Source organism: Bombyx mandarina, chromosome 07 (assembly GCF_030267445.1).
Source record: "Bombyx mandarina strain Sakado chromosome 07, ASM3026744v2".
Classification (NCBI taxonomy): Eukaryota; Metazoa; Arthropoda; class Insecta; order Lepidoptera; family Bombycidae; genus Bombyx; species Bombyx mandarina.
The window spans coordinates 8,493,963-8,519,951 of NC_143214.1; the positions used below are offsets into that span (position 1 = coordinate 8,493,963).

The window sequence follows — 25,989 nt, forward strand, 5'->3', positions numbered from 1 at the left end:
AAAAGATACATTAAATCAATAAAGAAAACATTACACACACTACATACCATGTATTTGACGCACACACGCATGCATACTATTTATTGTCAAACTTTTGTTCTTGACGTCTGTGGTCAAATTGAGAATAGATTAAATATTGTTTGTCTTTATTAATATTTTTTTATAGACTAGCCTTGGCGAAATTTGTGAAAAAGTATAAAATACAATCATAATAGTGTACAAACTTACAATTCCAATTAATTATAGTCGAATTTCGACTACTGCGGGACCTCTAGTAGAGACAAATAAGGAATTAAACTGAAAAAGACAATTCAAGTATGAATGATTAGATAGATTCACTTAGAAATATGAATTAACGTACAAAAGCCGGTACATGCTATCTTTAAAATTTGTACGCAATGTAATGCTTATGTTTAGCAACCTGTCGCCAAAACATTGAGGGGTGAAAGCATTAATGTATTTTATTCGTTTTGTAGGGTACCAGTAAAAAGGATAAGCTCCATCGTCGTCTAGCCCAGCTGTACAACACTTCCTTGGACAACGTAGACGTCTTCACGGTATTCAGCAAGCCGACTGTGAAAGACATGTTTTTGGATGTGAGGTTCTCGGCTCACGGCTCGCCTTACTACTCACCAGAGAAACTTGACAGCATGGCGGTTGGGATACAGGAGAAGGTACGCTGACTTCGTCGACGCAGTTAAAAAGATTCGCAAGTCTTTTAGAGATTTTTGAGCTGCGAACGATGGTCAAAATAAATTCTATGACGCTTTTGTTTTGGGAAGGGGATTTTGAACGAATAAATTTTGGGCCAAAACCAGTTCAAATTTAAGTAATTTGGTAACATTATTCTGTAATACAGCTTGTTGTCTTAATTAACGCTCTTGTTAGGTCCGTACCTAACCATGTAACGGAATTTATTAACCTGATTTGCATTGACTTCAAAGCGTTAGATTAACATGAAAATTTGTCGATGACGATACAATGATTTTATAACTTCGGCCTGATACCCTGATACTTTTTTTTATTTTTCTTTGCTTTTTCTATTAAATTTAATTTTTACCGATAGGGCTATTAAGTTGGGAAAGCTGGAGATCATACCTGCTGCATAGTTATATAAACTATTATCATTAGGATCCTGGTGACAGGGTATATTGTGTTTCCGTACGGGTAGGTACCACAATCCTGCCTATTTCTGCCGCGAAACTGGTTCGATGGCTGACACAGTTATAACACAATATAATTGAGACCCATCTATCACAGTAGATGACGCGTGGGTTCCTATAACCCCATAATATTAAATTGGTCGTAGGATTAATGAAACATAATCTACTATACGAAAACTATATCCATTGAAGTCGTCGTGGCCTAAAGGATAAGACGTCCGGTGCATTCGTATGTAGCGATGCACCGGTGTTCGAATCCCGCAGGCGGGTACCAATTTTTCATGAAATACGTACTCAACAAATGTTCACGATTGACTTCCACGATGAAGGAATAACACCGTGCAATAAAAATGAAACCCGCAAAATTATAATTTGCGTAATTACTGGTGGTAGGACCTCTTGTGAGTCCGCACGGGTAGGTACCACCGCCCCGCCTATTTCTGCCGTGAAGCAGTAATGCGTTTCGGTTTGAAGGGTGGGGCAGCCGTTGTGACTATACTGAGACCATAGAACTATATCTCAAGGTGTGTGGCGCATTTACGTTGTAGATGTCTATGGGCTCCAGTAACCACTTAACACCAGGTGGGCTGTGAGCTCGTCCACACATCTAAGCAATAAAAAAAAAAATTTAAAAAAAAAAAAAAAAAAAAACAAACCAACCGTGATGTTTTCATAGGACAGTGCAATACTAATAATTTTTTTTAGCTGGAAGAAGAACTCCAATCAAGAATATACATGGTGCACATCGATGAGTGTCTGATTGAGAAGGAGCAATGCGAGGACTCATGCCGTAATGTGCTCATAAAGAATAACGTACCTCTTTCCGTGTATACCAACACAACTAGCTTCGTAGGAGTCTCCGCGAGGGTCGAATCCGAGTGCACGTGTGATGTACAGGAGCCACTGATTTGCTTGAACGGAGGTAAGTTTAATAATGTAGTATTTGAACAGCTAGCTCATCTAAATCAACCCATACGCGGTTAGACATAAAATTGAAAATTTGTTGCAAAAAATACTGCACTACTGACTGAATTAGCTAAGTTGCAATTCGAGATACATACCATGAATATTAGGGGCGTGTAAAACAAATTCAAATCTACTATAATATTAAAAAAGACCTTCACGCGGCCAATGACCACAAATACTGGAAAGATATAACAAAAAATATAATCCTGTTTAAACATGATGGTCACGACCCTCAGCAATAAGGGAACAATGCGAGAAAGAGGCAATATTAAATAATAATATTGAATATAAATGAGGAGCAATTTAAGATCAATCATATTATCAATCATTCAATCACATTATTAATCAGATATATACACATTCACACACACAAACACACACACACACAAACACACACACACAAACACACACACACGCGCACGTATAATGACCATCTTAAATGATAACACCTAATGATCTCTCAACACTAGTCCGCAGTATCTGTTCACGACTTAACCTAACCTAATGTACCTTAAGAAGGAGGGAGCCTGGAGATCAGTAATACAGGTCTTTGAACCTAGTACAGATTTCAGCTCTTTCAAAGGCTTACAAAATAAATTATAAGGTTAATTTCCATTTGTATTTGTACTATACCTTTAAGAGAGAAATAAATAAATAATTATTATTATTATTTAATCGTTCCCAGGTACTGCTTTTGCGGACAAGTGCGAGTGCCCCGAAGGTCTGAACGGACCTCATTGTGAGCAGACATCGATCGGTTTCCATGGCGACGGGTGGGCCATGTATGCACCGCCTCCCGCGTGCCACGAGGGCAGGGTCACCCTGACCGTGACCTCACATTCCAAAAATAGTCTTGTCTTTTACATGGGGCCTCTGAAGCACAATCCGTTGTTGAACGTTCAAGGTGAGTAAAGAAAGTTCTAGAATATGAAATTTAATCCAATTCGAGCAGGGATTTTGCAGTGAGCAACAATATCTACAGAAGTTGATATCTACAGAATCCACGTGATACATCGAGAAATAACAAATAAAAAATGTATATATAAATACTATAATATAAAAGTACACGCTTTTGATAGGTTTGTTGAATCATTATATTTTATTATAATATTAAACTTTTAGTCATGGAGCTAATAAAGTTGCTATGTTTGCCCGATGTGGAATCGATCATATGACCCACGGCCCCGTAATCAGGAGCGCTTACTATTGACCCTCCGAGAGTCAATGTTTTCTTCGTGAAATGTGTATATCTAAATATATAATACAACTTAGTTATAATCAATGAACGATATTTATATAAACTATGAAACTTCGAATTTTCCAAATTAGAACCGAAAGTATGTTGTCTTGTCCATAAACTAGGACTAGACTATAAAACTAGCAGTAAAACAAGTGAAGGTTGTAAAAATCTCTTCAAATTATCTCAACTGTATTTTTGTTGGCTTAGCCAATATTGCTTTGGGCACTGCCAAATTGCCAATCCGGATAAGTAGACTTATATATACTGTGGAATTTCGCAGTCTCACTGTTGACTTTTTGATTTTTTTATTTACTTTGCTCTTGGCTTGGCTTTGTATCTGTAGAGAAAATACTTCGAGTGTCAAATTTTCGATTAGCCTCCAATATATTTTATTGTTGATTTTATGTTCAATAACTATGGCTCTATTGGTGTTTTTTATAGAATACTTCACCTATGAGATAGTAATAGATAGTAATAAATGTGAGATATAATGCTTATAACGTAAGAATCAAACCAGAATATTATTTATTATTTCAGTATTGTAAAGAATATAAACAGCGAATGTTTTCCCGATTTTTTCCTCAACGCATCTCCTCAGATGCAGTTGTGTGCAAAACATTTGAACATTTTCCATTCAAAATACTCCTCTTTTTGTTATTACATCACGACTTAAGTTCGTTTGAGGTAGGTTCATTAAACGAACAGTGTTGCCAGCTAACTAGTATTCGACTTCCCGGCAACGTCAATGTTGCCAGCAATGAATATGTCACTGTGAATTGGCGTAACAACTTGAATAATGATTTCCTGACGAAACTCACAATAGACCCTTATTCCGAGCGGGGAACGTCGTTTTTACTTTTATTTGGGTCGAACGAAGAATAAAAATGTTGCAATATTTTGTTTCACTACGTGGACTTTTACGCAACTGGTCATAATTAATTTATTATGAACATCGTGATGTATGAGGATTCGGAACAGTTTTCAATGACAATCATTAAAATTACACACGGATTAAAATAAGTGGTATTCTTTAGTATTTGTGATAATTTCATTCGTTTTAAGCAATATCGTTTCAACAGGGCTGAGATAACCCTACGAATCGGAACTATTAGAAATTTCAATTTTAGACTAACTAGTCTTTTTTAGTCTAACTAATCCTTCAAAACAAGATGTACGTCTGCTTCATGGTAGAAATACACGGGATATTGATACGAATCTTGAATTTTTACTTCCATTAAAATAGTTACAATACACACATCTGAATATTAATACGTGAAGCTAAAACCTTGTATCTCTTTTTACGAAAATTGCGCGGACGGAGGAGCATAAAATTGGCTACAGTTATTGAGAATACAGAGAAGGGGTGCAGAATGCTAATATTTTTTTAAGTCAATATTCGTAAAAATATTATAAATCAATTTAAAAAACGTTACACACACTACTTTAGTGTGTGTTACTATCTATACACACTACCATGTATTTGACACAAGACATTTATTCTTTGTTTATTGTCAAACTTTTGTTATTTGGTTTTGTTTAAAGTCTGTGGTTAAATTGAGAATAGATTATATTGTTTGTCTTTAATATTATAAAATATGTCTACAGTGTAGTCTTGATGAAATCTGTTTTTATTGAAGCATAATAGTCTTTGACAATAGAACCATAATAATGTTTAAATATAAATTTTCAATTAATTATAGTCGAGTTTCGACTACTGGGAGATCACTAGTTAGTAATTATTATGAAGTTGCTTGGAAAATATTATACTTAACACTAGGCAGCAGCTTGGCTCTGCCCCTTGCATTGCTAATATCCATGAGCTACGATACGATTTATTTTTAGAAAATGTTTTATTCGTGTTTTCAATAATCAACTCTTCCCGACATCTATTGGCGAATAATAATACTATTTTTCTTAATTGAGGGCAACTAACCGCTTTAAAGACACAACAAGATGGCGTTATCAAAAAAAAAACCCATCATCTAGTAAAATTTAAGTGTCGTTTTGTCAGTCTACTGGTGCTGTAAAATTTCTTACTATAAAATCGTAATCGAAATACGTTTGTGCGTTGAAAAACTTGTTTTATTGTTATTACTAATTGGGTGTTGCTGTAGATGTCCGCACTGGCGCACTGAGGGTTGTGGATTCGATTCCCACATCGGACAAACATTCGTGATGAACAATCTTCGTTTGTGTATTTATTATCTATACATGTATTTATTTAAACATATATTAAATATATATGCCAGCCTTTTAGTGCCCATAACACAGGGAATCTTAATTTGGAGTCGGATAAGCGTGCGGGATTTGTTCCATGTTATTATTATTTCTTCGAGAATCACGCAAAACTGATATAACAATCAAATAACGTTACCACTGAAGTAGGAAACCTATGGAAATGAAACGTCAACAAAAAATTCGTGCCACTGTGACGTCATCTGGCCACAAAACATGGCGGTTTTAGTGCTGCCCAGAAGATTTTAATGTTAGTAGGTTTTATCGATAAACGTTCTTGGCTTATTTTATTTTAAATATTGTTGAGTATGAATGTATTTGTAGAATTTACTTTAATAGGAAGTAAGTATATTGTTATGTGCAAAGGTGATGTGATTTAGATATTATGTGAAATCTAAGACGAGTTCGTGCTTCAAATTTTCCAAGTAAACGATATGACAATTTTTAAAATTTGCTACACTGATTTTATAAAGTTGTCGTTTGCCGCAAAACATAAAGATATGGCATAGTACAGTGCCATCAGCCCATTTCTAGCATGCTGAATGTTATCGTATTTTGAGTACGTGTTTTTCTTAGACTATTACAATCTATTTTAATTGTTTTGCTGACTCTAAAGTCCGTAACACACTACCGCAGCGCACCTCAAGGAAGGTACACCGCACTACCGCACCGCATGCAAATTTTAAACTTATCAAGGGACCGCCTGATAAAAAAAAACACCTCCAGAACATTTATTCGTTAATGAAATTACAAACGTCATTCCTTCCTCTCTAAAATCACTTAATTAATAAATATTTAACGAATTTACAATAGTGTTTTACTCACTGCGGAATAAAACTATTTTATTTAAATAGTTCCGAAGAGATTTTGTCGGTAGCCTTTTTCCCGAAATATCTAAACAGAATGTCTAAATATGTTTTGATGACATATTTTAAAGAGGTATTTATGATTAGTGTCATGATGAATAGATTCCGACCGAAAAAAGGTGTCCGATATTTCGGATTCAAATATATTATTAAGTGTATAACCTATGTTTCGGATGAGGGCTCCATAATGAATTTAAATATATATATAGATAATAGTTTTGGGGCATCGACCTTCTTGAGATCCTATAAAATATGTTTTAATTATTATTTTTGTATGTTTTAAGCATGATAAAATTAGAAATTTCATATAAGCAATCATATTAAATCGATATCAAAGTCAATAAATAATGTACAACCCAAAACAGATAGCCGAACTGACGTGACAATGACATTTGGCGCGCTAAACATGGCGGATTTTCGGCCTCATTAGACGGAGACGGAGACATTTACGTATATTCATGTTTCATTTTATGTACGCACTGAAATACTGTTATATTGTTTTCCTGCGAGTTAAAGTGCTGAGTAAGAACGAGATAGATATATGTTTATGTGTGTGCCTTCAAAATGGGTGCTATTTATATAAGCAATTGTACGTATAGAACAATATGTCGTGTCCCTACTATATAGGTCTATGAACGTTACATATGTAATCACATCTAATATAAATTGTACACGGACTGAGGGCAGATGTTTTTTTTTTAAATACCCGTCACATAAATTCTCTCTACGAGTTACTAAACTCGCCGTCACTAATTTCACTAAGCCGTGTAATGATTTTTTAATGGTACCATTAATGAGTGACGTGCCTGAAGTGTGATTTATGTATCACCATCGCGTGATAGGTAACCCCCTGTACAACATGGAACGTCATTTTCCGATATTACGTAATTATTTCGGCTGACAAGCTTTAGGTCGCGACACGCACGGCTAACGTGACGTCATTTGTTAGGAGTTTACCTGATCATTTTTCTACGTATTCCCAAGACGAGGACTTAATTTGGTTGCGTGATCTTTGTTACCGCGAGCCGAAAATGTGTTTATCCAAATTAATTTCGAATACATTGAGTTAAATTGAGTTTTGATGTATAGTGAATTTAGCGTGTTTATATTGGATTAATCTATTTATAGTACTTTAAGATACATGTTGAATTTTGAGATATGTTCAAAAAAAACCAGGATACTTGCGGCTCGGCGACGCCCCATGCAATGCCAACCCGTAAGCAACATTAACCACTTACCATCAATAATAGCCTTTTTTTTAGCTTATCTGATGGTCTAGAGAGACTATGTCAGCGTAACCTTAACTAGTAGGTGAGCTCACGGGGCTCAAACCTGACAATGTTGCTAACACGAACCCTAGCAAGAGTGGTGCTTCGAAGAATCAACCACAGGATCGGAATCGAGACCCACTGAGAAATCCGGCGAGAAACTCAGTGGGCTGTGTCTGTGGGTTAATTCCCTCGCCGGGCCCTTCGTCGCAAGCGACGGGTTCAACGAGAGCGATGACCGGTGCTTGGGGTACCTAAAAGCACCGTTAGTGGATCGGGAGTATCCGAAATGACGTGTTTTGGGCGACGTCGACTGTTTACCATTTGGTCCGCAGGATCGGCTGTTTTTTTTTTTTACCGGCCGCCGAACCTCCTACGAGGTCCCCGCGTCTAGGGGGCGCGCGGGGTATGTGGGACGCAAAGTCTGCAAGGAGTAAAAAAAAAAACATGAAAACATGAGAGAGAGAGGGTTCTCATGTCGTGCCGCTTTATCGAATCTTCGACCACGAGCAATGTAAAAAACGACTAACACTGAAAGCTTCTGAGACTAAGTTCAATTAAAATTACTTATAACATGCACGTTAATAACATATCGCAGCTTAAGAATGGAAATGGCATAATTCAAAATTCTTGTTTTTTGGTAAACGCCAAACATGTAATGGATGCTATCTGAAATACAATTTCTGTTGGTGAACTTGCGTGTTTTTTCGTATGTTTAGTACGGGGCATCGATGTATTACCACTAGATAACGCATCACATACAAAAACCAAACACAAATATGGCTTCGACTAACTGATCTGACTACACCATCAAGTGGAGAAAAACGATGTATAATATAATAATTGTAACCTAAACTATGCCTTTTCCCTAAGCAATAAAGTGCAGTTTAGATTATTTTAACATTCACTTACGACCTTACGCCATGAATGACAGAAAAAGATAGTTTTTTACAATAACTTTTATTCCAAATTTAACCTTATCTCCTTAAAAATAAAGCAAAAATTTACACGCATAGCATTTTACTTACGCCCTTTTAAACTTACGATATTAAGACTTTACTGCTCCGAACAGAGTATTACGGAGTCGCACTTTATACTTTTTTTGTAAGAATATTTTGAGTAATTTATTTTTTATTATGTTTTTTTAATTCATATTCATTCAATTTTTTCAATTTAATTCCTTATGATTAACAACAAATATTGTATAACTATAGATAATTATACCTGAGTTAGCTATATTGTACCTTGCACATCGGTGGGGAAAATGGATAAGAGCTTTTTAAATCACAACAACATAATCCCCATCAAATTGTTTTATTTATTAAATACATGTCAGATTCGGTAAAATGGTCTGTACAAACCACACTGGAGCAATTAGGTTTGAAATAATTGTCGCTTCTTTTTTCTTTTATTATTACTCTTTTATTTATTACTCTGTTATTAAATCTGTAAAAATGTAAAAACAAATTCCAGTTTACAGATTTCACTTCGCCGTCCGTTGTACAGACGTCTGTTGCATCGTATCTGATCTAGCGATACACGGGGTGTTCGAATCCCAGGCGGGTACCAATTTTTCTAATGAAATACGTACTTAACAAATGTTCACAATTGACTTCCACGGTGAACGAATAACATCGTGTAATAAAAATCAAACCCGCAAAATAATTTGCGTAATTACTGGTTGTAGGACCTCTTGTAAGTCCGCACGAGTAGGTACCACCACCCCACCTATTTCTGCCGTGAAGCAGTAATGTGTTTCGGTTTGAAGGGTGGGGCAGCCGTTGTAACTATACTTGAGACCTTAGAAGTTATATCTCAAGGTGGGTGGCGCAAATGTGCAAATGGCAGCGTAAATACGCTGTAGATGTCTATGGGCTCCAGTATAACCACTTAACTCCAGGTGGGCTGTGAGCTCGTCCACCCATGTAAGCAATAAAAAATAAAAAAATAATAAAAAAATATGTAACTCCACTACACTTGTTCTGAAATAGCCCTATTTCATCCTTGTCTTGCATGTAACCGTTATTATGTGTGCGAAAGAAATAACTGCGAAGTAAAATAATAGGATTTAATTTCTTGAAGTACTAATTTGGTAAGAATAACTGATTTATTTCAAATATTTATCACTATCTGTTAATAAAAATTATAAAACTTACCAAAAATACTAAATTTCATGTTGTTTTCTCTTTATAAGCGTGTTTTTTACATCTTTTTACAGCGCATTTTAGGATCGTTCCCCTCGACGGTCGGCGTGACACTGCCGGCAAAACAGTGCTTAATATGAATCTAAGCACTGTTTTGTTTGGTTACTTTTATATTAACATTAAATTACTCATATCGGCTCGTCACTCAAAATTAATTTCCATAACTCATAGCAATCTATACATACGTGAAGCAAAAACTTTGTACCCTTTTTACGAAAATTGTGCGGACGGAAAATTACGAAATTTCCCACACTTATAGAGAATATAGAGAAGGAGTGCAGAATGTTAATATTTTTTTAGTTATGTATAAAAATACATTAAATCAATAAATAAAAACATTACACACACTACCATGTATTTGACACACCACACATACATACTATTTGTTTATTGTCAAACTTTTCTTATTGGTTATTGTCTGTGCTCAAATTGAGAATAGATTAAATATTGTTTGTCTTTATTAATATTTGTCTAAAGTGCAGTTTTGACAAAATCTGTGATTATAGTGACTCTTGTGAGTACGCACGGGTAGGTACCACCACTCTGCCTATTTCTGCCATGAAGCAGTAATGCGTTTCGGCTTGAAACTAGGGGCAGCCGTTGTAACAATACTTGAGACCTTAGAACTTATATCTCAAGGTGGATGGCGCATTTACGTTGTAGATGTCTATGGGGTCCAGTAACCACTTAACACCAGGTGGGCTGTGGTCTCGTCCACTCATCTAAGCAATAAAAAAAAAAAGAAGTAATAGTCTTGTTGTCAAAGTACTAGTCTTTGACAATAGAATCATCATAGTGTACAAACTTATAATTTAAATTAATTATAGTCAAATTTCGACTACTGCGGGACCACTAGCACAAATAAAATCACCGAGCAGTCTCCTATGTTTACAGCGAATCCCTAAATATTTAATGTAAACAAATTCTCATTTACTTTGGGCGCTTAGTTTCGATTCCTAGAAATTAATATTCGTTGAACCTTTTAATAATAACAAACAAATATTTAACGAAGCCTTCGCTTTTATTCGCTAAAACTTTTAATAATTGAATATTTGGCTGAACGAACTTACAGTTCATTTGGTGTTAAGTAGTTTTCGGAGGCCATAGCTATCACGACATGAAGCCCGTCAAAACTTTGAGGTTTATGTTTTGTGTCTCACTTGTAATTATAGTAGGTAATCACGCAATTAAAATTTTTGCGGGAGTGATTTTTATTATACGACGTTATTCCTTCACCGTGGAAATCTTTCGTGAAATGCGTCAAGTACGTATTTGATTAGAAAAATTGATTGAAATTGACCACTTGTGAGTCCGCGCGGATAGGTACCACCGCCCTGCCTATTTCTGCCGTGAAGCAGTAATGCGTTTCGGTTTGAAAGGTCGGGCAGCCGTTGTAACTATACTGAGACTTTAGAACTTGTATCTCAAGGTGGGTGGCGCGTCTACGTTGTAGATGTCTATGGGCTCCAGTAACCACTTAACACCAGGTGGGCTGTGAGCTCGTCCACCCATATAAGCAATAAAAAAAAAAAACGCCCTCAATTTACGTATTCAGAAAACATCAATTGAATTTAAGCAATAAAAAATGACGACAATAAACCAATTCACCAATTAAATTTCTATTTTGCGAAACGTTTAAGGCAATGTTAATAAATATCATAATCAAATAATTTTATCAATTAAACAAAAGTAAATAATCGATCTAAAAAAAAACAGATTTGAACTTGAAAAGGCGATCTTATGCCCTTAATATTCAGATTGACTTTAAAAACTGCTTAAATACTGAATGTATTTTTTTAATACGCTTTTATTAGCTTCAGACATACGTATTATTGTAACGGAATCTTTGAACATGATTTTGACCCCCTTCAAAACGTCGGATTAATTCGAAATTTGGTATACTTATAAAGGACCGATGACAATTCAATATTTAAAAATTGAAATTCAACTAAAAAATGAAAAATAAATAATAGTTAAAAAAAATTAAGTGGGGTGCATGGTATCAGTAGTTATAAATATTTTATGAACAGATATAAGTAGAAGATAGAAGGGTTATCTTGATAATATCCAGAAAAGCACCCCACGCATTTTTACAATAAAATCATTTTTTCTTACACAAATTTTAATTCAAATTTATTTTCTATTTTTTAGTTGGATTCTCTATAAAAGCGTATTTTGTTACCTAGTTTTTTTTATTTAAACTATTATGTATTATAAACTATTAATGTTGTTGACAGACTTCATGTCTTTGGAGCTGAAGGATGGTCATCTGCTGCTGCTCGTGAACTACGGCTCGGGTATAACGCGACTTAACAACACTGTCGTGGAGGTGGCCGACGGAAAACCTCATTTAATAGAAATAGTGCTCACAAGGAACTCGATCGAGATGTTTGTGGATCGTTGCAAGCTGTCCACCTGTATGAGTCTGTCGGCTCCTATAAGGCCCAACGAAATACTTAATGGTGAGTTGAAAATCTTATTTAAACCGATACTAATGACCCCTCTACCCTTCAAGCTGACGCTACTACTGGTGGTAGGACCTCTTGTGAGTCGACGCGGGTAGATACCACTACCCTGTCTATTTCTGGCGCTAAGCAGTAATGCGTTTCGGTGCCGTTGTAACTATACCTGCGACCTTAGAACTTACATCTCAAGGTGGGTGGCGCATTTACGCTCTAGATGTCTATGGGCTCCAGTAACCACTTAACACCAGGTGGTCTATGAGCTCGTCCACCCATATAAGCAACAAAAAAATAACACTTTTGTTTGAAGTAATCGACGAGACATCGGTGGTGATTTTCTGTTTGTCCTCTTCGGGTATTAAAGTGTGTGGACCCTATTCGCTTAAAATCTTTTAAAGTGTAGGTACAAGTGTGGAATAAACAAAATCGCTGACTCGTCGGGTTCCTTTAAAAACTCCACTAAAGTCTCAGTAAATTCACATAATTTTCCTGGGACTTTATTTTTGGAACGAAGTTCCTTACGGCAGGCTTGGAGGGGATAGGGATTTTGCTGCGCGACCGAACTGAAAGAAATGTGATCGTAAACCGTAAGAAAAAATCCGTGGTAAAAAGTGCGTGGAATAAAACCGTAAAATGAGACGTGCGCAGGCGCGACAGTCGCATACACAAGCGAGTAGTGTATAATACCTTTCTCTTTCTCCCTCTTTCTTTTCGTTCTCTCATCCATTCTCTTTCTATTTTACGTAATTTATTATTTCCTAAAATACTGAATTTACTAAATACTTTCCTATACTTAAATAAAAACTAATCAGCAAAATTTAAGAGAAAAATCAAGAAAACCTACATAAAATTGAGCACGATTTTTTTTTTGCAAATTGTGTCGATTCTACATTAGCCGAAGGAACTTCGTTCCTACCTGGTGTCCCAGGACACCACATTCGTATCATCATTCCAATTGATAACGATTTTAATCAAATACATTTTAACACAGTAGTGTATATAGTACAGCTAGTACGTAAATAATAATCGTCTGGTGTTGTGGTAAGTGACATGGTCACTACACAAGGGGGTCGCGGGTTCGAATCCCGCCAAGGAAAGATATTTGTTTGATAAATATAAAATGTCTCTTCCAGGATTATGGATGTATATTAAATATATGTTTGTGTATAATAAAAATCTTCCGTTATCTGGTACCTGTAACACAAGTTCTTTACGAACTAAGTTGGAGACCAATTAACGTGATGTGTTGTTAAATAAAAAAAAATAAAAAAAAAAAATATGAAAGATTTTTAAAAACTCGACGCTGGCAATAGTGGCATCACAAAAACAAAAAACGATTGCTAATCTAAAAAAAAATACAAAAATTATACTTTCATCATCTCTTGTTACAATCACGTTCGAATTTGCTCCGCTATTAGCGCGAACAATCGTAATGGCATACGGACAAGAAGTCCTTGGGCTTATTTGGGTAAGACCCTCTATAGCTTCAGTTCGTTCAGAGATTACAAGTCCTTCTTTCTTCTTCTTCATACCTTGAACTCCTTATGTGGGGACCTCGTTTTCCTTTCAGGCTTATCATACGTCATCTCTGCATTCACATCATTCTCTCCCATATACACAGTCCATCCAAGTCTTTTACAAGGCCCTCCAGTTCTTACGATGTTTTTCTCAACAAATTGGTTTTAATGAATCGTGTTTTTTTTTCTAACAGTCAACGGTCCCTTACAACTCGGCGGGGCTAGCATCGATCTGGAAGCTTTGGCTCAATCGTTCGGCTGGTCCATGGTCCCGACTAACCAGAACTTCATCGGATGCATAAGCAATTTCACGTACAATGATTTTGTAAGTGTGATTTAAATACTGTTCGTCGTGTAGTACCGAATCATTACACAAGTAATCTTTACTGTATTTTTTATTTATGTCTTACTGGTGGTAGGACCTCTTGTGAGTCCGCACGGGTGGGTGCCACCGCCCTGCCTGTTTCTGCCGTGAAGCAGTAATGCGTTTCGGTTTGAAGGGTGGGGCAGCCGTTGTAACTATACTGAGATCTTAGAACTTATATCTTAAGGTGGTTGGCGCATTTACGTTGTAGATGTCTATGGGCTCCAGTAACCACTTAACACCAGGTGGGCTGTGAGCTCGTCCACCCATCTAAGCAATAAAAAAAAATTTACTTGTAAGGACCCAAGACCAAATCTGGGATCTTTACATGTATAGCGTATATTAGAGTATGGGCTACTTAATAACCAATAAATTGTCTTTGAGCTCATTAACTAAATTTAGTTGTGTAAGTTTGCAGATAGTTAAAGATTGTCTATGTCGATTGACAACGTCATTGCCTTTTAAGTACGGGCGATCGATAAGGATGCGTGCACCTCTAAAATATTAATTCCTTACTTCTACATAGGTTACTTATAAAAAAAAAACAAATAATTAAAAACCGTTAAATGTTTTTCATTTGCACTAATAATGTTTCTTATATATTTTGTCTTTCTCTTAGCAAATTCAATATTTGAATAGCCGATTTGTACAATGACGTTTTTATAAATTATGTATTTATGTATTCGTTTTCTACCATTAAATTAAAGGCTTTTTTGGAACGAACACTTAATTTTTGTTTATTTTTTTTATCGTCTTTATTGTCTCTTATGCAATGCATAACAGATTAGGCAATATTTAGCCATTATGTTGATAGTAAGTTCAATCAACCTAGCTCATGGGTCATATTGATTTTTCAAACACAGATGTACAATCTTGGCCAGCCGTCTATGCACAAGAACGCCGACCCAAGCTGTCAGAGAAGCATGTTCACGGCTGTCACATTCGGAATAGATGCCAACTTCCTAGTAGCCATATTGGTGTGCATCGCTATTTTAGTTAGTAAGTATGAAAACGTGTTTGCTTAAAAAAATATCTCGGTAAAAGACTTTAAATACCAGTCCACCATATTCGCGTTTCATTCACAGTATGTTTTAGTTATATTTTTGTCACGTAACATTGGGGTATGGATCGAAAACTCCTCCATGGTGTTACTTTATTTAATGTTTTGGCACCAAGAGCCTTAACGATATATCTAAGCAATGGGCATTAACAATTATCTTTGAGTGTAACGTGGAAACTTATGACCTTGTCGTCTTCCTTTGTATTTCAGCTGGCGTCAAAAATTACCGTGTTTAATCTTCTTCGTTCTGTTATAGCGGGTTTGGCCACTTAGGTTTCAAAAAAATTAATACTAAGTTATGAAGGTCCAATGATAGTAACGCGCATTGATTCAGAGTTGTGAGTCGACCGCTCAGGTCGGATGATAGGAGAAGACTGCCCATTAGCAGGGCGGACGGAACAAGAGGACTCGGCAATCCTGATCGTGCAGCTTAGTTAGGGTTGTCAGGCAAATCGCCTTCATAATAGGGTTGTAACAGTTTGCAGCGATCTGGAAACATATTTCCTTCAACCGCCTCATCCAAACACCAGTATAAATTTGCAAATCTAATCACATTTCGTCATACAGTTTTGCTGTTAGCGGTTGTGGTACACCGGCGTCGCGCCGACGCGTGGGCGGAGAAAGAGCTGGACGATATAAGGGAGAACATCATCGCCTATGAAGACGAGGGCGGCGGTGAAGGAGACGCCGGATACGACCTGCATGTCCTCAGACAAATGTACGACGGACCGCCCCCAGATACTGGCGCTTACCAACAAAGAAGTAAGTGGAATAAAACCTTCTTTTTTTTAAATCATAATATAGGACAGCGTTAGAGCATCCAGAATCTTCCTTCACTAATATGCATCAGCACACTCAATTACATGAATAAACGAATTTTCCAAATCTTCTATAGTGGAATCTATACTAATATATATAAATCTACAGTGGTTTTTACGGATGTTCCGTTATAACTGCTGAACCATGCATCCGATTGACTTGAAACTTGGTATCCATGTAGAAAATACATGTACTTAATGGATAGGCTAATATTTATATGAGGGTTGGACTTCCTACACCAATTGCGGAGGGCTTAATGATGAGAATCTTTGTGGGGATGAGAAATAATAATGTTAATTTTAAATACTCACGGGTACAGCTAGTTATTGATAAATCTCTCATATAGAACCGAAATCGCGGCTTGCGACTTTTGGAGGAAGGAGGGAGACTCCTAAAAAACAGTGGGGCTACGATTTCGCATTACTTTCGCGAAATGATGCGCAGCTTTTGAAATTAATCATTTGAGAAATAACAAATAAACTAGTATGTGCTTTGTTGATTTTTTTATATTTCCGTATAGATCATAGAACCTCCCATAGAGTGTGGTGTAAGTGTTATCGGAAACGATGTGAGATCTGGTGATCTTCAACACTTAAAGCATTAGAATATTTTCGCAGTTCATATATCGATGTTTAGTTTTTTATTTGGTACATAGACTAACGTGATCGTAGACCATCTGGTGTGAAGTGGTTACCGAATCTAATAGACAACACAGCGTGACTGCCAACTTAAGGCCACCCTTAAACCACAATTGTTTAGCAGATACACACATAATAGTGGTATACCATTAGTAAATGCCAGTTGTCGATCGTTCTTCCCGATTCTCCATTTAATCCCCTTGTCGTCTTTTACAATATCCACGGAAAAAGTGAGATGGAGCTATTCCAGTGCTGCTAACCAATAATGCACCATATTCCCGGTGATTTAGAACTAACACCAAACATTTCTCAGGGCTACTATTAGAGACGACACCGGACATATCAGGGTTCCTGGACGATAAGAAGTCGGTGTTGGATCGCGATCCGGACATCATTCCTTACGATGACGTCAGACACTACGCGTACGAAGGCGACGGCAACACCAGCGGGTCCTTGTCTTCGTTGGCCAGCTGTGAGTATGGATGTACTGAAACCATCATCAGACACAGCCTACTAAGTTTCCAGCCGGATCTTCTCAGTGGGTCGCGTTTCCGATCCGGTGGTAGATTCTGCGAGGGCTCTTGCTAGGGCTAGTGTTTGCAAATTCGTTAAGTTAGAGTCCTATGACCTTATCTACTCGCTCGATGAATCTAGTATAACTCCCCGAGGATACTAGAATAGGTAAGCAAAAGACAACATCATTCATCATCAACAACGCCATCCACACTGCCAGAAAGAGAAACACATGGAGAAAGATCGTGCGAGAGAAAGTGATAGAGAAAAGTGGTCACGGTCCTCAGCATTGAGGAATATGACGCAAGGAGTAGGAAACCGGAAAACATTATTTGTCGATGGACATCTAGCATATGGAAGCCATACGTTTCCACTCATCAGTGTGCTTAGTGCGAGTTTTTTAACGTTCTCGATAGCGTAAAAGTTAACTCAAACTTGTATGGAGTGGGATCGTTTGCGTACGTTTGCCGCTAGGGGCGCTGTTCCAACTGCATACAAAATCAGGTTAACTTTTACGCTATCGAGAATGTTAAGAAACTCGCACTAATTACACTGAAGTCGAAATCTAATTGTATCGCTTTTAATTCTCAAACTGGAACGCAAGATTTGTTCGCGCCATAAATCGGTAGGGTGGTGGGAATTACCCACAATATCCTTCACCGCTAGTGAGATCTTCTGCGTTTACCCTACCGAGGTATAGCGACGGGACATGACAACCCTGACGATTATACCTGAAGAGTAGGTTTGGTGTTTCCAATTAGTGATTAGTGAAATTATTGAGGTGTCATGATATTGTTTGGACATAGGCTATGAACATAGGCTTTTGATGAGATAGGTTATAACAAAATTTCGGTTATTAAAATTAGGTTAGGTACCCCTCCTGGCAGAGCCTTTGCTCGGCCACCTGTCCTGATGAAACTGGAAAGGCCTTCGGGCCACCAGTAATTTTTCAATAAATAAAAAAAAGCATCGATTGAAAAGAAACCTCACTAGAGTTTTACTTCTGTTATTTTATGCTTCTACTGATTCCACTATTCTTTTACAGGGTTTTATTTAAGACCTCTAATATTTCCAATTCTAATCTAGGTACCGACGACGAAGATCTGAAATTCAACTACCTATCGACATTCGGTCCTCGATTCCGCAAGCTGGCCGACATGTACGGCGACTCCGACGACGAGAGACAACCGCACGAGGAGTCGTGGTGCTAGCGCCACGCTTGGCTCGTGTAGCCAGACAAACATCACCCTTATGTGACTTGGATTTAAGGGCGAAAACGCCCAGTGTCAGTACTTGGTGGACGCGAAAACGCGACTAAATTGCGATTTAATGCCAAGCTTCAAGATGCCTTACCGCTTAACCGCGTTTCGATTTCGACGGGTCGTGTTCCTCGTCGATGCTCGTGTGACATTATGGACCCCACCGTTTGAATTTTTGAATAGGAATTGTTTAAAGGGCCTGTGATAGTTGTTCAAATGATTTTAAACATTCGTGGTTCGCTTTAAGCCACTGATGCATTCCGTGTAGTCAGTCTCTCTCGTTTTGTTTCTTTTTCGAAAATAACCGCATTGAACTGTGCGCTTTAGTGACGTTGTGAGTGTTTGAAATGTTCCGTGCGCGACATGAACTTGTCCAATAATTCGAGAGTTTTCTCTCTAATTTAGACCATAAAGCAGACGTAAAATTTCTCGTGTGAACCATTATAGATATTTCTCACATTAATTAATTATGAACACAAGGCAAACTTAAAAAAAATTGAGTCAGATAACGCATTTACTGAGATTTTTGTCTTAAGTTAAACTTTGAGGGTAGGCGAAAAAAAAACATTAATTAATGCGAGAACTATCTATGAAAGGACAAGTAAATAAATATCTGATGTACTTAGTTGAGTTTACGTGCTTTTTTTAATATATAATATTTTGAAAATCATTCTGCTACCCGTCCAAATTATATTTTGGCCTAAACGTTCGAGAAATATGTATGCGATGATAAGTTTGTACATTTTACGTGTGATTGAGAATGATTTGCAAATTACAAATCAAAAGGAATTTGTTAAGAAACTTGCATTTTTTACTATGGACTTTTTTAAGGGTTGAATTGACACTGTCAAACATGGATTGTTCACGGCCCTCGATAAACTTTGATCCGATTTAGTATTACTTTACCTACTACGTGTGTAGTGTATGATTAGGAATTAGATTGACGAAGCTTTTACTGGTGGTAGGGCGCCTTGTGAGTCCGCACGGATAGGCACTACTGCCCTATCTATTTCTGCCAAGCAGTAAAGCGTTTCGGTTTGACAGATGAGGCACTCTTAAAAACCCAGACTTAAGTTTCAAGGTGGATGGCGGCATTTACGTTGCCGATGTCTATGGGCTATACCACTTAATTCTAGATAAGCCTTAAGATCGTCCTCCCATATAAGAAAGGAAAAAAAAACAAATATTTCATTCCACTTTCGACAATTTAAACACGGTATAAGTTTATCGATAGTTGTCGACAATTATCTTTCCCAACTCTAAGTCCATTAATAAGCGGGGTGTCACTAAACCTGTGGTACCGCACTACGTTTGTAAAGTCGTAGCTGATTTAAATAAGTTTTTTTAAGAAACAAAAAAAAACGACTGATTCGAAAACGTTGTTTTAGGCATCGTTTTAGATACGCCTAAATTATTTCTTGTACGTAAATTTTTATAATAATAAATGTAAGGTATGTCGACAAGTTTAATGCTAATTTCGTGTTTAAAATATATAAATATATTATTTTTGTACTGTGACAGCTAAATGATTTTATTTATGAAACGTAATAATTCAAATCGGAGTTGTTTAGTGCAACAGCGCTTAGTATGTTTAGTGCCATTTATGTTATTTAAGTGTCTAACACCGTTCGATGGATGCCTCTCATATTTTCTGTATTTAACGAAATTAAGCCGTAAGTTCAAGTCATAACAATGGAAATTAAATGAACATATTTTTTTTTATATTTTCTCTTCCTTAACTTTAGTGACATTAAAGAAGTGTTATTTCTTATTGAATAATTGCTTAAATTCACTAACGCTCATACTTGGAAATTTCTTTTGGAAAACTAACAATAAGTGCTAATATAAAAGACCTCAGTTCAACTTACTCGTAATATAAAAATAAGTGTCACTAATGTCAACATTAACAGACATTAATCTTGACATTAGTGACATATAATTTCGCATCGATTTCCATTTGAAAACTTTGATATTTGCGGTTCGTTTAAGTGCGACAATACGAAAAGATCTCCGTGAACAATAAAACAAAAGTAATCGGAAGCAAGCCGAAATATCTTAAAAATAAAACCTTTATCCTGATTCCTTTCAAAAGTGATTATTTCAAAAGTAAATCTGAGCTTGTCTAATGAATGACTTGAAATACTAGACGATGACCGATTTTTTTTTGATAACGCCATCTTGTTGTGTCTTTAAAGCGATTAGTTGCCCTCAATTAAGAAAAATAGTATTATTATTCGAAAATAAATCGTAGCTAGATCGATTTGTCGCCCCCGAAATCCCCTGTATACTAAATTTTATGAAAATCGTTGGAGCCGTTTCCGAGATTCAGATTATATACATATATATTAATATACAAGAATTGCTCGTTTAAAGGTCTAAGATTAAGAATGAAAAGTAACAAATCATATTTCGATAGGCATACGAAAATTGAAGAGGCATCTCATCGTTACGAGTATATGACGTCGCAGCTTTTTCATTATAAGGACATTAAATTTTTTTTATATTAATCTTTTTTTTTTGTTTATTACCCTTATTGACTATTTTAATGTAAATACAAACAAACGAATGTTTGTATCATTATTTTTTTGTACAACGTCCACTTTCCGAATTTGCGAATAAAGGAAATTTTATAAGATAAAACGTGAAATGATTTTTTTGGTTTTCTGCCAACATTTTTAATACTATTTACCCTATTAACGTCTTTTGTGTAATCTAAGCGCGAATACTTAATATTCCTCTCTTTGATTGATTAAATTTTGATTTAGATTCCGTGAACTGACACTAACACTTAAAAAGAAGTATATCTAAAGCAATCGATTTATCTGAATGAATTAATTAATCGATTAAAACAAGAATCGGTACAAAGTCTAAGACTTCAATTCTTGCTTCGATGATTTAAAAAATCTTTCACGTGACTTTACGCCATCAGATTTGGAACGTCAACATAATTACATATTACAAATAAAATTTGCATTTTAAGTGTAGATTTCAAGGTATATTATCGATAATCAAACGAGAACGTTCTAGAAGCATCTAGATCTTTCTATTACATCCGACATGCAAATATTTGCGTAAGGTAATATTTGTGTTTTAACTAAAAATTATACCTGTTAAGTAAACCTAAACATAACCAGGTATATTTAAGTATAAAGATGTGAATATGTACAGATTTTATTATAACATGAGTATTAGTGTAATTTTGTATCGTCTTATGGTAAGGAAAAAAAATATATACAAGGTGTCTTAAAATTATGCATATCAACGAATTTTGAATAATAATCTGTAAACTGTTCGGAATTATCCATTATAACTGTATAAAAGTTTTTTCACATTCACTTGTAAAATAGCTTTTACTACTGTCACTTTAGGAATTGCTTCATTTTTTCGAATCTGCTTTTGTTCCTTAATTTTTTCGATATATTGGGGTTGTGAATATGAATAATCGATTACATGACAACATTTTAACGCAAAAAAATTTCTTAAATAACTGAATGAAACTTACGTTGATAAAAAATAACAATTCGTTCATTACACATTAAATGTTAGCAAAATACTACATAGTGCTCACGTGAACTTAAATTACAGACACTAAAAATATCAACAAAATCGATTGATTCAATACAAAATTAACGTAACCCAATAAAAAAATGTCCTACAAAAATCCACAGATAATATAAAAGTTTGACACAAATTCAATTTTAGCGTCTGCACTATCAAGTGAGGGAGGGTGGAACACACAACTATCAATCTTTATGATTTATTAACAAAGTATATTATACCCGTAAACCTTTTTGGAGCGAAACACCTGAGATATCAATTATAAACTTCATTGATGGGCTTATTTTGATTCTCTTTTGACTGAACCATCGTTTTGAAACTGAATCTATGACAAATAAATAAGACCTTTTCGGGTTTGACCATGCGAGTATTGAATTTTCAAAGACAAATAGTCCTTGTATATATCCTATAAATTCATTTGAGGTTACATCGTGTTGTTTCTTTCGATCGTTTTGAAAGCTAATTGTCATTTTAAACGACATAATGTAATAAGACCTTTTTAGGCTTTAGAACTGGGACAAAAAATCCTCATATTTCGATCCTGAGGATGTTTTGTGTAATTTTCCAGTACACTGTACCAAATCACAGTTTTCGCACCAATGTTGTATCGTTTTGGAGAGAAGGGTATAAACATCTCTGTCTGCCCTTAATATTCCACTCAAGATATACATAGATAGAATGCATACTTTATATTTCTATCATGCTGAATTTGCAGATTGCGTCTTATTCACGTTAATTTTATTTAGGTCCAGTGCGGAAATATTCTGGAAAAGCTCCAAGCAAAATCAGTGTTACCAAGTAAAAGGTTAATAGGAATTTAAAAAAAATTAGAAAGGGCCACTCCTAACACCGACAACACAGCAATAACCTTTTGCAAACTACGCAATGGAGGCGTGGAAAACATGGGGTCAACAACCGTACTCAGTAAACTTCACACGACACGCATTAGTTTGATTACCGTCATACTTCATCCTAAAAATACAGTGAAACAATCCGTTGAAATTTCTTTAGTTTTATCTGGCCCAGGAGTCTTATAGCATAACTACCCAACACAATAGTGAATTATAGGAATGTTTAAAAAAAAAAAAAACAATTGGAACGGGTAAGTTCAATTTGCAATAAACAAAGATACGACATAGCTTATTCCAACCCCGATTTGCCAATCGAAATAAAGATAGCCATTTTTTTCCCTTAATTTTACGTTAACTCAATACCTAATTTTATAAACTCAATTTAACTTTTTTTTCTTTTCTTAACTTTTTTCGTACGTAGCTTTGGCGTATAACTATTTTATGTAATTTGCTGATTTGTTTCATCAATAGACGTAGGCGACAATTTGTATTTTTGCAGACAAAGGTTCCGTGCATGAGTTCGCTTAGAATAAATGTAGGTAGGTATTTATTGTTGTTGAAGTATATACAACCTTGATGTTTCTATCGCGAACTATAATCACTTTCGGCTTTGTCCTTTGCCGTATTGAATCAAATCAGCGAACGCGCTCTCGAACATTCCAATTTCCATTTAATATTATTATATTGTTGTATTCAAATTATATAAAAGCTATCAGATCAATTAATCGTACTTATATAAATGTTGGGTGTTTAATTAAATGTCTATATACACTGCCATTAAAATTTAAAATTAGAATAAGCATTGACTGAGATCTATAGACAATACTTTCATTTTTAATTTACGAACCACAGACACTGCTCGACTCGCACACGTTTTCACATTTGATTTGTAGTATTATAAATTTAGGGATTATTTCGTATTTTAAAAGTATTTCTTTCATGCCAATAGACTAGTAGGAAGAACATATATTCATATTGTAGTTTGATTTATCTTGCAGTTTTACTAAGTAACAACTAACTTTATGCCTTGAATTAAGCATCCTTGGATTCGATAGTCATCAAAGTATTAATGGACTACAGACAGGGGAAGTATCTAAATTCCATATAGAATTTATTAAGTTAGTAAAATTTCAAATAAATTATATTTGATTTTGGCAAATTCGTTTTATCACGAGAACTGTTAATTGTACATTAAATACAACAGATTATTTTTAGAATATAAATAACCTTATCGTGTGTGAGCGGTAATGTAAATTAATATACTTTTATCTTGTTTTATAATTAACTTTCATTTCACTTTTATAAAGAAGCTCTCAAGTTCAGGGAAAATGGAAAGAATGAAACCATTGAAATACATAAAAAAATAACTCCTATGATTTATTTTTATTTGACGTTCGTCTTGGCAAAACCACTATAGATCTCATAAATAGATTCCATTTACGGTCTCATACTTTTTTTTTTTGTAATATCTAGATTTATTCTGTTGTCACATGTCGAATATTGTAGTGATATTGCAAATGGAATTTTGTTATTAAGGTTTGAAGAAATATCCAATTCTCTTCGTATTGTGTAATAGACAGTTTTGATGTTTTGAGGTTTGGGGATGCTTGAGGGTGACATTTAGTTATCTACGTTAGTAAAAATTAAAGCAGAATTCATAATTATTTCCTTAATTTTTCAAAAAGTTAAAATTTCATGATTTTGGCAACACCGATATAAATTGAATTAAAACTAATTTTTAAATCGAACTGAAGTGGTTTAACTCAATGTCACCCAAATAATTTAATTATTTATCATTTCAGTAAAGTGTAAAAAAATGCGTATTAAGATTTATAAAGTCGAAGTTTTAGGAGATGAAAGGTAAATATTCTGTCAAAAAAACTCAGTTTACGATATGAAATATATATTTTGATTCTGAAAAAGACGTAAAATCCAATGCAATTTTACATATTTTTAATAAAATATTGTATTCGTTCTTTTTCTTGCAAAGTTTATTTCTAAATTGACAGGTGTCATTTTTGACACCTGTCATTTTTTGTTATTCAGAGTTTACAGAACTGTGTGTATGATATCGTAAACCGAAATTTTGAATTGAATAAGTAATTAGAATGATCGTGTTATTATTGTAATATCGAGAAAAGAATTCGACTGAAGTATGTCATATTAGTATCTAAACATAGTTCGTAAGGGCATAATTTTTAAAACTGTTTATATAGAAATTAAAATATTCAATTCAGCATTGAAATAAAGTGATGAAATTGAATCAGTGTTTTATTTCAATTTTTTTTTTATAAACATTTGAGAATCCACTTACGGCTCACTCACTATTAAGTACCATATCCTTTAGGCATCACAAACTTAAGGCCGCCACACAGTTTGAGAAAAAAGATCTAGCCTCAATCGCTGTTTCGCGGCAGAAATAGGTGTAGTGACGATACCCATGCAAGGTTACATACACGAGCAAAATGGCGCATGCAAAATTTACGGGTTTTATACACCAACTTTTCCATCATCGTTGTAAAGGGCAAGAATTAGGTTTAAATAATTAGACGCATAACTCTACTCCACATACTGTGACAGTCACATTTATACTTTCAAAAATATTGTACCACGGATCAAAGGCTTCATTAGGCGTCGGAAGCCCACATTTGACGACTCACACAATTGCTATTCACAGATTGCACGCGAAATGAGCTGCTTGGACATGTAAAATTTTGCGGTATCACTGATTTGCGTTTGAAAACAAAGTTCTGGTTGAATTACAGAGTTTCTTTTTGAGCCAATGCAATGTGTATCTAATACGCTTTTATTAGCTTCAGACGTATGTATGTTTGTAACGGAATCTTTGAACATGATTTTGACCCCCTTCAAAACGTCGAATTAACTCGAAATTTGGTATAGTTATTAAAGACCGATGACAATTTAATATTAAAAAATATATATAAAAAAAATAATGAAAAAATTGAAATTCAATTAAAAATGAAAAACAAATAATAGTTTAAAAAA

At 35.3% G+C, this 25,989-nt stretch overlaps 1 protein-coding gene and 1 long non-coding RNA gene across 3 annotated transcripts in view; one reads left to right on the top strand and one right to left on the bottom strand.

Annotated features, from left to right (window-relative positions):
* shg (DE-cadherin) overlaps positions 1 to 25,246 on the top strand; it is a 269,970-nt gene extending 244,724 nt beyond the window's left edge. For both annotated transcript variants that reach the window (XM_089728683.1, XM_028184482.2), the window contains 9 exons: positions 477 to 674; positions 1,869 to 2,085; positions 2,815 to 3,033; positions 12,180 to 12,404; positions 14,116 to 14,246; positions 15,149 to 15,284; positions 15,913 to 16,107; positions 17,116 to 17,274; positions 18,402 to 25,246. In XM_089728683.1, the coding sequence (XP_089584809.1) occupies positions 477 to 674; positions 1,869 to 2,085; positions 2,815 to 3,033; positions 12,180 to 12,404; positions 14,116 to 14,246; positions 15,149 to 15,284; positions 15,913 to 16,107; positions 17,116 to 17,274; positions 18,402 to 18,526 (1,605 nt within the window). In that variant the 3' untranslated portion in view covers positions 18,527 to 25,246. The remainder of the gene's footprint in view (positions 1 to 476; positions 675 to 1,868; positions 2,086 to 2,814; positions 3,034 to 12,179; positions 12,405 to 14,115; positions 14,247 to 15,148; positions 15,285 to 15,912; positions 16,108 to 17,115; positions 17,275 to 18,401) is intronic.
* On the bottom strand, positions 9,037 to 10,033 carry LOC149502654 (uncharacterized). Its single transcript, XR_016323321.1, has 2 exons — positions 9,895 to 10,033; positions 9,037 to 9,184 (listed from the first exon to the last, which is right to left on the bottom strand). It is a non-coding gene; the product is annotated as an uncharacterized LOC149502654 (long non-coding RNA).
* Positions 25,247 to 25,989: the final 743 nt, after the last annotated feature.